General features: G+C 42.7%; 1 protein-coding gene across 1 annotated transcript; it reads right to left on the bottom strand.

Annotated features, from left to right (window-relative positions):
• Positions 1 to 805: 805 nt before the first annotated feature.
• On the bottom strand, positions 806 to 12,448 carry LOC114583188 (serine protease 27-like). The gene is made up of 6 exons (XM_077917176.1): positions 12,301 to 12,448; positions 8,447 to 8,473; positions 8,196 to 8,358; positions 7,389 to 7,660; positions 6,533 to 6,705; positions 806 to 3,978 (listed from the first exon to the last, which is right to left on the bottom strand). Exons 1-6 carry the CDS (start codon positions 12,347 to 12,349, stop codon positions 3,739 to 3,741), a joined length of 924 nt encoding a protein of 307 aa, XP_077773302.1. The 5' UTR covers positions 12,350 to 12,448; the 3' UTR covers positions 806 to 3,738.
• Between the last annotated feature and the right edge of the window lie 559 nt (positions 12,449 to 13,007).

The raw sequence follows: 13,007 nt of genomic DNA, 5'->3' as shown, positions 1-13,007 counted from the left end.
CCCTGTACAAATATCCCCATCCACATTGCTCATCGCTGAATTTGGAAATACAGAGCTGAATGCATGTTGCCAGAAGTGTCTGATAAAACCATCTCTTTTGGTTTCAAGAGGTTTTCTACTGTCAATAAATTTGTGAAATCCAGGTGGGTTATTGGAATGAATTGTGAAAGACAAAACACCATGAAGGATGTCTGTATCCCAGGTCCTTTGATAAGCAATGGAAGTCAGCTCCATCTGGGCTGTTACTATCCACACTATGCCTTTCTGTTTATTTGTCATCTGCTCTTGCCCTGATAGATATGGAAACCATCTCAAAAACATAATAGTATGAGATTCTCCATAAACCACTACTACATTGGCTTTGCTGTCAATAATGTTATCATGTAGCTTTGCTCCCTGATTGAACATGTCATTAATTTCAGTGAAAATCATATGTGTGTGACTTTTTTCTATGAAGGCAAAGCAGATACCACTTTGAGTAAACTCTGGAACCACAGTTTGTAGAAATCTATCTCCATATTCATCATTAGAGGTAAGGATCCCAATCCACGTCCACCTGAAATGCAGGAGCAAAGAGAGAATCCCTGCATACTGCCAGTCTTCCTTGGGGGCCATCTGGTAGAAGGAAAGCCCTGGTGTTTTATCATTCATCACTGGGGGAGGGCCATAAATAAGCTAAAGATAGATGTGGAGGGAAAGAGAAGATAATAGCATTCATTTCATGCTTCCAAGTGTTGAAAGTAATTCACAAATAACATATCAGTAATCATTAGAACATCGTTTATTCTTGTCACATTTTCATATGCATTGTCACCAGGTATTAGTTTGTTCAAACTATGTGTTGGTATTTTTATTATTATTACAAGAACAGTGAAAGAACAAGTACTTCTGAGGAAGGGTTTACATTGTCTTGTTTCTGATTTATGAATAACCCACGTGGCTGTATTTCTTAGGGAAGATTTGATGCTCACTCAAAAAGAATGCCCATCTCAGCATGCATCTCTGCCACTTTCTTCTTCCTACCCCATCTCTTTCAAAACAGTTAAAATCCTATATTCAGCACACACAAAGACCAACACACATACATCCTACCTGTGGGATCTTATAAGTATCCACAACAGTTGCCACATGAAGGGAGGTGAGGGGGTCCAATCCCCCTATGACCGCAAGCAGGTTATATGCAATATTACATTTATAATTGGGAACAAACTTCTCCAATGTTTGTATAAGTAGCAAAGTTGCATGGTAGGTCCATTTTATAGTGAAATAACTGTCATATATGTAGAAGCCCAAGGTGACATTGAGTAACATCTGAGGGTTTTCATTTATCTCCTTGACTGCAAATGCCAAAGCCAAGATATGCTGATAATTCTTAGGCAACACGCTAGAATGAGAACCACTTTCTGTATTACTGGAAATATCGAGTTATTTCACATGTTCACTTATAATACAATAACAAACACACCTTCCCTGCACCTTCAAAACAACATTGAGAAGAAGAAGAAGAAGAAGAAGAAGAAGAAGAAGAAGAAGAAGAAGAAGAAGAAGAAGAAGACAGCAAGGATAGCAGAATATGAGACATAGACAAAGACATGAGATGGGACAATGTAATCATGAAGAAAACTGGGGAGAAGCAGAAGGAGATGTGGGAGGAGCTTAAATTCCAGTTATGAAGTCATTTAATTTTGACACTCTTTTAACTGCTTTGCTTTTTGAAAAAAGACCCAATCAGATGCACCAATGACAGTTTCCAAGACGCAATACAAGAGAGAGAAACAAATCGCCTTACATAAGCTCTTCATAGGATGCCTGCGGGGGTACTTTTTTGAAGGGGATGAAATTGGAGACAATGAAGCTGTGAGAAGCAATTCCACCAATAAAGAGGTCACCTGACTGATGATATTCATGAAGCGGAGGGTGTGGATCTTGAACCATGCATCTGACAATATGTTCCTTGCATGCCATATGAGGAAGCAGTAACAGAATCAAGAAAACAATATTCACCATTTTCAGTACCATTTTGATACAACTATTGCCATCTTTGAAGGTTTGAATTTAAAATAAAAGGCAAAGCATCAGAGATCAAACTGGAAGTGTCCTGTCTATTCTTTTCCTAGCCCCAGCACCAAATGCTAAGTGATATATTTATATCACTCCTTTCCCTGCTACTTTTGGCAACTGCAATTTCACATGGTGTTTTTTTAAAGCAGCAGCATTAATTGCAGTCCTCATGATAATTAAAGGGGAAGGTAATAACCAGTTGAAAGTCAGGGATTACCTGTGGAAATGCTGAATAAAATCCCTAGTTACATCTGAGCAGACATTTCCCCTTCCACTTAAATGAGATGAAAATTTGCCTTAGAGACAATAATCACAGGTGCTAAACATGCCTGAACATCTGTCCCAAATGACCATTGAGTCTCATTTAATTTAATCTCATTCACACCCTGCTAAATGGGGCTAGAATTGCAGCTGAAATCACTAATCATCTATTTGTGCATAGAAGTGCTCTCTCATCTGAAGGTGTCCTGGGTAAAGATTCCATGAAAATATGTGTCTTGAATCTATGTCTTGTACCATGTTGGTTCTGGCAACATATGTGCAGTCAGACAACACAAAGTAAACTTTCAGTTGAGCCACTTTTTATTTTTTAGGCCTTCATTTCTTTCCAGGTTTGAGAACAATCTTAATATTTGGCATTTTTGTCTGCCATTATTTCATTTCTTTTTGGTATGTGTGTGTGTTTACAATATATTTCCAAAATCCCACTGTTGCGCATAGTCCCAGACTACTTAGACCAGGGGTCAGCAAACTTTTTCAGCAGGGGGCCATTTCACTGTCCCTCAGACCTTGAGGGGGTGGAACTATATTTTGAAAAATATATAAATGAACGAATTCCTATGCCCCACAAATAACCCAGAGATGCATTTTAAATAAAAGGGCACATTCTACTCATGTAAAAACACATTGATTCCCCGACCGTCCGCGGGCCGGATTTAGAAGGCGATTGGGCCAGATCTGGCCCCCAGGCCTTAGTTTGCCTACCCATGGCTTAGACTCACAGCGAGTAACTTTACCCAATGGATGAGAAGATTGGAAGTCACTCTGAGAATAAGAGGGGTCATTTCTTGGATCAAACATGAGAAGCCTACAGATGTTGCAGCATCAATAAGCATATGGGGGCATCTAAATGATATAGCAGTGTCTTTTATTATGGATAGTCTTTCACACTCCTAACTGGCTCAGACCAACAATTGTGACACAGCCACTCAGATGACTGACAGTTTACAGAGAGCCTTTGCATTTACAAGTAAGACTTCTCATCAAGCTTGGATGTGGGAACTACTCAAATTGAACTTTACTACAGGAAGAACTGTAACAGTCACATGACACAGTTCCTAACTGTTGTTGAGAAGTTGAAACTAGCAAATTTTAAATTGAATGGATTGAAGGTTTGCTACTTTGTGGGGTAACTTGGACCAAAGTTAGAGACACCTGCCACTCGCTTGGTGGCAAATCATTAAAATAAATTAAGGTTAGATTTAATACAATGTAAAGCTGACAGAAAGTCTATAGGATAGCTCTCTTCTGTAACATAGATGAGGTACCATTGTTTTATGATGTTTCCCAGAACTCCAGGTATTTCATATATCCAAAAATGTTTTCCCGGTCACCTTTGCCAGATATTGGTCACAGCAAAGAAGCTATAGGAATCCTGACCCTGCATACTGTTGGTAGTTAATGAAGGCAGTGTAGCACTATTAGTACCAGAAACTGGGCACAACCCCTGCTTGAGGCACCATTGATGAAATTGGCAGTCACTTCTGGGGCATGTCTCAATATCCAACTGCTGTGGGCGCTGACCCGGGTATAGACACCAGGACGCTTAGGGGCACCACAAATATCCCCCCAGCTCACCACACCAGCCACAAGCCAAGCCCCACCCCACGGGCAAATCAATGGTCCTCCTGAGTCCCCCTGTAAAGAAAAACAAAGGGATAAATGGTTATCCACCAGGAACACATATCCCCAATCCCACCACTGCCACCACCTGCATCTTATGCAGGAAGTGCTAAATGTCCTCTCTGCAGAAGCCCTGGAGATGAAAGAAACACAAGCACCCCCTCCCACAAGCAGAAGTGCTCCCATGACTCCGGAGAGATCAGATTAGTGACTCATGTCCTCCTGTATGGCTCCTTTTATTGTGAATGGTTCACAATGTCTATTGAACCTTTCTTATCAAATCTGCCAGGATGATCAGATGCATTTTACATCCTTTAGCTCCTTCTGGATCAACATGCATCTCTCACTCTCTGTGTGGTCAAGCACTGTGCTGCAGCAAGCAAAACCTACCAGGAACTGATTCTAGACATTTTGTAATTTTCCTCTTTGGAGTTTGTGACAGGATTCTAAGTTTTTAAGTTGCTTATTTTACTCTCTCTTGCCAACCTAGCAGATAAATAGGTACCGCTCTGGCAGGAAGATAAACGGCGTTTCCGTGCGCTGCTCTGGTTCGCCAGAAGCGGCTTAGTCACGCTGGCCACATGACCCGGAAGCTGTACGCCGGCTCCCTCAGCCAATAAAGCGAGATGAGCGTCACAACCCCAGAGTCGGTCACGACTGGACCTAACGGTCAGGGGTCTCTTTACCTTTACCTATTTTACTCTATGCTATTTTTTTTCTACCTTATTCCCCCACCCCACCCCCATTCTACTCTATCATATGCATTTGGATTTTTTATGTGTTTCCTATTTTGTTTCTATGTGGCTGGTCATTAAAACAAAAACAAAAAAAAAAAGATTTTTAGAAGGTGCTGTTAGACATGGCCAGCTGTGCCCAGCTACAAAGTTTATAGTGTAATACATGGGTGATAAACACTGTGATGCCCTCCAGATGTTGTTGGACAATGGTGGTGGTACAATAATATATAGAGGGCACCATGCTGGCTTCTTCTGATGTAATTTATTTCCCTTTTACTTTAAGAGCACTACTAGTCCTGCTCTTCTTTCAGTAGCTTGATTACGGTACAAAATAGGACTGAAAGATGCAAACTGTAGATGTGTCAACTCATCAGTGGTGAGGTCAACCATTGGTGAGGTCAACCATTATGGGCATACTTTTTACTCTTCCGTGCTAAACTGTTCTGGTGCATTAGGATAACAAAGAAGGGACAAGAGAATATGAAGATCCTTGCTCCAATAGTGTCTTAGATATTTGCCTCCAGGAACCAAAAGCTATGTGGATATTTCTAGCAGAAGTCTGGCAAGGAAGGCCAGCCCAGTAATTAGGAACTTGTGGCCTTCCACATGATGATGGATGCCAGCTCCCATCAGCCCCAGCCATCATTGCCATGGGTCAAGGGTGACATAAATTGTAGTCCATCAACAACTGGAGGGCCAGAAGGGTGTTGTTGTTTTTTGTTTTGTTTTTTTAAACAATGCACACATTATGGAGTTCTCTGCAAGATATAGGGTGCTTCAACGAGGGTGCTGTATTGGTGTGCCTCATGTATGCAAGTTTTTCTCAGCAGCCACACAATGTTGTTATGAAAATTCCAGCCTCTATTTTCATTCCCATTTAACCTGAATTGACGATTACCATTTAAATTAAAACCTGTTGCCAATCACCCATTTGCAATTATCTGTTGAAATATATAGCACCCATTCTGATGGGCACAGACATTGATTTTAGACAAGTTTTCAGAGAATAACTATCAATAGCTGCTAGACATGATGACTATATCCTACCTCCAGAGGAGGTGATATGCCCCTGAATATCACTTGCTGCTCATCAAAAGTGGTGAGAGTGCTGTTGTACTCAGGTCCTGCCTGTGGGTTTCTCACAGGCATTTGGTTAGCCATGGTGAGAACAAGATTGCTAGACTAGGTGCATCTTTGGTGTGATCCGACAGGATCTTCCTAAGAAGATGGCTGGATCAGGCCGAACACCAATCTAGTCCAGCACTCTGTTCTCACAGAGGCCAACTGTATGCCCCATCTATGTTTCCCAGTAACTGGTATTCAGAGAAAGTAATATCAGAGGAAGTGAAGCAATATCATTGCCATCTAAGGAAGAGAGACACAAGACAATTAAGTCCAGTTTCAAAATTACCTAACTGTGCCATTGATAGTCATTACACTAGTGTCACACTAGCTTCAGGAAGTGCTTAGACAGGGCAGCACTCCCGGCTTTTATGTCTCACTGGTTGTGAGGGCATGTGTGCAGCCAATGCTCTCTCAGCCTGCGAGGTACACCCCCAAAAGAGGCCGTTGATCGGCCAATTTGAGATGCAGCAGCCAGTGGGAACTCAGTGGGAAATGCCCCCAACGGTGACTGAGTGTGAGAGGCTGCAACAGGCCCCCACCCAGGAAGAAGTAAGCATCCAATTAAATTTCTCTTCAGCCATGAAAGGTGGGCAAGTGTCTCTCTCAGTCTAAGCTGTTGTAAGGATAAAATGTGTTTCAGGAGGGCAGAAGGTTGAGCTAATTGGAGGAAAGGTAGGATAAAAATGTCATAAATGAATACATTGTACCTGGCAGGCATCCCTTTTCCCTTCCATGTATCCTGCACACATCATGTCATCCTTGATTACACTAGTACTTGTAGTTTTTTCATCTTTATAGTCACTGTAAAGTGCCTCACAGGTAGCTGTATCCATCAGCGGAAGCAGCACTTCCTGTAGGAGCTCTGGCTCAGGTAGCGGGACTGGGAGAGAGAGAGAAAGAGAGAGAGGTGGGAGATAATGCAAATTTGTCCAAGCCATACTTTGAGCAAAGCCTCATTCCTGAAACCTGCTTTGCACTTTTTGAAACGGGCCTTTCTGGCTTCTAAACTCTAATGAGTTAACAAAGTGACCTTGAGTGTTTCCATTTTAACCACCATTTTACTAACACAGAGGATGGAATACACGTTCTCCCTAAGATTTCATTCTTTATTAAAAGCACATCCCCACACACAAATGGCCCGGCCCCAGAGGCAAACATCAAACATAGTGATTTGCCAGGGACTATCCTAGGTAAGCAGGAACTATCCTAGGTAAATAGGAACTCTGATTTACTGCTAACAAATCTGATGCTGGCAGGTGGCAGCCTTGAGTAGCTTGGATTCTGGCACCCTCGAAAAGCCCATTACTGATTTGTGTCCTGGGTTTCCTTTGGGAAGGTTTTTCCTGGTCCAGTGCCTTGAGCAGCATCAGGTGACTGGGTCTAGCTGCCTTTTTAATATCCCAAAATTTCAGAGCATTATGGAAAATAAAAGTGGTGGTAGTACTTTTGCTGCTCACCAGTCATTTCCAGGCAAAGATTTTCCAGCAACACGGGAGAGAGAGGCACAGCAGAGGGGCCCTCCCAGGGCCCCGTCAAATGTGTAGCCAGCCCTGACTTCCTCACCTCCCGATTGGATGTTTCCCCAGCCTGCGACCCAACACCCCAACCTGGGAAGGAAGGAGATGGAAGGTCCTGGGATGCAGGCAGGCTGGATGCGGTGGGTGAAGTTGACAGGGCCTTCCAGTTCCATAAGCGCAATATCGTTGCCATCCCTGTATCCCAAGAAGTCAGAGTGGATGATGATTTGCTTCACAAGAACTGACACAGCTTCAGGTCCAGGGTATGAGAGATTGTGGGCTCCCAATATGACGACAAACAAGGAAGGATCTGTAATACTATAGACAAAGATGCTGGCTAATAAAACACAAGAGGAGAGAGTGCAGTAGAGTATTCAGACCTCTGGTTTCAAGGAAACTGTCAATTTGGGGTGGCAATAGGGTACAAAAGTGTGAAAGAAGAAGGGGAGAAGAAATGAGAGCAGATGAGTAAAAATACTTTCAGAGTCCTATGAGAAAGGAAAAAGGGGAAGACACCTTCAATGGCACATTCTAACCAGAATGAGGATGAGTCGAAGTAGGATTAGCAAGTGGGGCATAATGAAGGGGAGAGGGCATGGCCTGGGAGACTCCTGAGGGGTCTGATAAAGAGGAAAGGAGGGCTGCATTTGGCCCCTCAGACCTGAGGTTTCCCAACCCTAATATACAGCAAATGACAACCACCTTGGTGAGGAAATGAGAGAAGATGGCTACCAGAATGCCTGGATTGTCTGAAAGGGGAGTATCATTTTACAGGTAAAAAATTAAAAAAGATGGGAACAAGGTCTCCAGGTTTCCCCAAGAAGATAGAGAAGTTTGGGGGCTCTCTTCTCACCTGCTAAAGCAATGTGCAGCTGTGAGTACCCAGCGTGAGGCGATGAGGGTTCCCCCACATTGGTGTGAGTCGAACATCTGCAAGCTGGCCTGCCATGGCCATGCACCCACTTCAGCCTCCTCACCACCTACAATGCGGGCAGAGGGGACCAGTTGGCCACAGGCTGTGGAGAGAGCAAGATGGGCTGGTGAGCACATTGGAAAGGAGATCCCCGCCCAAAGACAAATCCCATCAAAGAAGTTGTTACTCACCTGGTGATGGCTCAGCTTCTCTAATACCTGCAAAGACAAGGGAGGAAAAAATTATTAGAAGCCACAACTTTCCATCATTTTTAGCCACAAATGGTTACAATGAGAGAGTGGCTGTATGCAAAGGAGCTGTTTTATATTGAATAGGATCACTGGAATATTTAGCTCAGTATTGTCTAGTCTGAGTTACCGCATCCCTCTATGGTCTCAGGTCCTCCTTTACATAGAGAAGTCTATGTGTCCCACTTCACAAAGAATGGCTCTCTGTTTGAATTATAGAGTTGTAGAGTTGGGAGGGACCACAAGGATAATTTGGTCCAACTCCTCAATCTAGGAATATTTTGCCCAACATGGGGCTCAAACCCATCACCCTGATCTGAGATTAAGAGTCTCACGCTCTACCGACTGAGCTATCCTCTTGGCTGTCAGAAAGTATCCTCTATATAAAGGACATTATCTGATCATAGTCAAGTTTAAAGATAAAGAATAATGAGAAGGGAGAGCAGGGGCCTTGGAATAGCCCAGGAAGGCTCAGCACCTGGACAGCAGGCACAGGCCGCCTAGTCGCAGCCACCCCCACTATGATTTGATGTATTGTATTTCTGCTTGCAGTAATTATTTATATATTTGCATTAATTCACATAAATTAGCATATGCAAAATTTGGGCAAATATATATCCTCCCTTATACTCTTTTTGACAACATATTTCCTCTTTCTGATGATGTGTAAGTGTTGGGGCTGTCAGGCATGCGGGTCCATCTCCAGGTCAGAATGAAGACTAGAACTTCCGGTCTCTTGCTGTGGGAAATGGCTGTCTCCCACATGAACGGACCTCAGCCGTGCTAGTAATTCAGGGTTGATATGGGTGTAATTAGCCCTGGCAGACTCCCCAGGGTGGGGGAGGACTGTCTCATAGACCCGCAAATCGTCCGTGATCTGTCTGCGAGCTGCAGGGACGCTGGGTCTAAGAGAACGGCACGGCTGGCACTCTCCAGAGCCACTCCTACACGCAACAGACACCCATTTTTCATAATTATAAGATTGGGGGGGGGGGGTTGGAAACAGTCATGTTCTAGATCCAGGAGAAAAAGGGGAAAAACTGCTAAATTATACAGTTGTTAGATGTTGAATTTCGGACTTTAAACGGACTCTCATCTTGAAACATGGATTAAGGAGGTGAGCAACCACTATCTTTTCGTATTTGCTATATTGCATCATGATTTAGCGAAGCTCAGCCGGAAAGAATTTAATTACTTAAACCAAACATAAGAGACGAAAATTATAATTGAATGCATGATACACAGCCCTCAATGGAAAACTCTGAGAAGTTGGCAAAACAAGATCAGATATGGCAACTCGGGCTGAAGATGGAAACAAAATGGTGATTATTATTGCGCAGCTACAAAAGAAAGGAATTCTTATGGAAAAAAGCTCCTTTGGACTTGGGGTGTATTTCGTTCTAAAATATACAGTGGTACCTCAGGTTAAGAACTTAATTCGTTCTGGAGGTCTGTTCTTAACCTGAAACTGTTCTTAACCTGAAGCACCACTTTAGCTAATGGGGCCTCTTGCTGCCACTGCGCCGCCACTGCACGATTTCTGTTCTCATCCTGAAGCAAAGTTATTAACCTGAGGTAATATTTCTGGGTTAACGGAGTCTGTAACCTGAAGCGTATGTAACCTGAAGCATATGAAACCAGAGGTACCACTGTATCTGCTTGTATGGATTATTTTTATACATGATTGTGGACAGAAGGACGGAGAGCGCTAGATCCCTGCCAGTTCTTCTAGGGCCCGGAGGAGCTGGGGGGTGGTCCTTTTGTACCTGGAGGATACAGCTGGGAAGCACGCCCCACAATACAGCAATATATACAGACATATACGTACATCAGCTCATTAAGAGACATCAGAGAGAATTTGTTGACTTGCTATTTATAAACTTTCCTTTGTAATGAAGCCCGGTGCCTTGAATGAGAACTCGACGAACAAAGGAGAGATAAGAGGACTGAATACCAAATAATTGGACAGAGAATAAGATGATTTAAAAAATCCCTCTTCTGGGTTAACTACACGAAAACTTTGCTACAAAGTGAGCCACAGAAACAACGGCTGATAAGACTGAGAAGAAGGATGGATAATATTAGTTTTGAATTTGAAAAATACCGAAAATGCAGAGACATGAATGTGGATGATTATCTTCAGACATCTGGAACATGGGAAGTCCCAAGAAATTTTTTATAATTGGAATATATAATTGGTGTATTGTTATTATTGTAATTTGGACTGATTTGATTTGTCATTAATTGGAAGATTGTTATTGAAAATGAATAAATGATCTAACCAAAAAAAAGAAAAAAGAATGAAGACTCGAGACACAATGCCTTTGCTCTCTAGCCCTCTTCCTCCAGACTCCTCACAAGAAGATGTGAACTAAGGTGAGAAGAAGGGACCCCTCCCCCCCGGCTTTTCTGGTCCATTGCTCAGCAATGTGCAAGGCTCTTTGTGGCCTCGCTGTCAGGGAAGGAGGAATGCTTGCTATAGAAGGACCGGGCAGTTGCTGTGAAACTGCTGCAGCGTCTGGCTCCTCTTTGTCAGAGTCTGTGCCCCTCAATATTTTTTTCAAGTTGGCACCCCTGGTTGGTGCCATCTTTCAGCCTAACCTATCTCACAGGATGGGGAAAATCATGCATGTCATTCTGACCTCTTTGGAGGAATAGCATTTTTTGTTTTAAACAAGGAAATTAACAGTACATCAAGTGAAATGGGAAAGTCCCTAGCACAGCAGCAAATGAAATAGGCAAGCCTTCAGATCACATTACACACACCTTCCATGTCTCTGCCAATCCAGGAAACTTCTCATTTACTTTTTTTATTAAGATAACAGAATTGTACGTATGAAATACAATTTATATATGATTTAACAAAATGTTCAGTCAAAGCATGTGGATGAAAATATGAAGGTAATTCTACATTATCTAACCTGTTTGATAACACAATTATGATAACTTATCTCTCTGTGTAATAAAAATTAGGGGAATTAGCCCAGCTTTTTTCCTTATTACTATTAAAATATCGTACACACATAGCATGTGTTTGATAGTAACCCATTTTTATTGCTGAATTTGGTAAAGTTATCCCATTTTATCCTAAAGTTAAGCTAAAGAAAATGTGTTGAATATGGCCACTAAGGCAAATCAAGCCATTCTTTAATTGATGATATATAACTCACAGCCTCCCTGTCCTTGCAAAGAGTATTTGCTGCTGCCAGCATATAAGATGCTAGTTCTTTATGATTTGGCCTCAGCCCAGTATACCTGAATGAGCATCTCCACCCCCATCGTTCAGCCTGGACACTGAGGTCCAGCTCTGAGGGCCTTCTGACTGTTCCCTCACTGTGAAAAGTGAGGTTACAGGGAACCAGGCAGAGGGCCTTCTTGGTAGTGGCGCCCGCCTGTGGAACACCCTCCTGTCAGATGTCAAGGTAATAAACAATTATCCAACTTTTAGAAGACATCTGAAGGCAGCCCTGTTTAGGGAAGTTTTTAATGTTTGAAGTTTTATTCTGTTTTATTCTGTTGAAAGCTGCCCAGAATTTTTTATTATTAACCCCACTGGTCTTTCCACATAATTCAGTAGGATCACCAAATGTAGTGGAATTTCTCAACCTAAACCTTCAACATACTCTCCCCCTAATAATAATAATAATAATAATAATAATAATAATAATAATTCAGATCTGCCTTGGGAGAGCCTGGAAAGTGAAAGCAGAGAAGAAGAGATGGCTCTGTGGATCCCTGCACATCCCTCAGCTTCACATTCTGAAAACAGGTGAGCTGAGACAGAAATATTCTCTTACCAATCAGAATGGAGAAGATGATGAGCTCCTGTATCCCAAGACAACACATCTTCCGCTTAAGGACCTCCTGACTTGACTGAGTGACTCTCAACAGAGGCAATGCTCAGCACGTAGAGGAAATATAGAAGAATATAGCTAGAACTGTAACCTAGCCTCCTCAGTGGACTTTGTAATGTAATGCTGACTCATCACAACAGCCCTAGGAAGTTGTCTGTTGCTATTGACTGGGGATTATTTCTTTGACATAAACCTCGCCAACAGGTAGGACTCCTGAATCCCGCAGCACAGGAATTAGCTGTCTGATTTAGGGCAGGGGAAGAAAGTATGGATGTTTGGGCATAAGTATGTAAGTGACCCAAGCCATTTTGCTGCCTGAGGGTCTATTGGATAGCCACAACACCCGATTGGTAGGTCCCTCATTGCTGGGTTTAATCTGGCCAATGGGTGCTGTCTAAACGGATCGAGGGACCTACATAGACCTATGCACATGTCCCATAGCTTCCTCTTTCGGCTCATGCATCGGAACACCCACCCACCTCTCCCTAATTTTAGGGCATTTTGCGCTTGACCTTGTTATGCCGTCATGTGTTGTCTGTCATTGAGACAGGGGCACAGCAGGAATTTTCCTCACTTGGCTGATTGGCTGTTGCCATTTGGGTTTCACTTGCTATGTAGCAATTCGTCACAACTTGTAAGGTTGCAGATAG

This window comes from Podarcis muralis, chromosome 13, assembly GCF_964188315.1.
Source record: "Podarcis muralis chromosome 13, rPodMur119.hap1.1, whole genome shotgun sequence".
Classification (NCBI taxonomy): domain Eukaryota; kingdom Metazoa; phylum Chordata; class Lepidosauria; order Squamata; family Lacertidae; genus Podarcis; species Podarcis muralis.
Note: the sequence above shows the minus strand (reverse complement) of the source record. Positions and strands in the feature narration are given on the sequence as shown.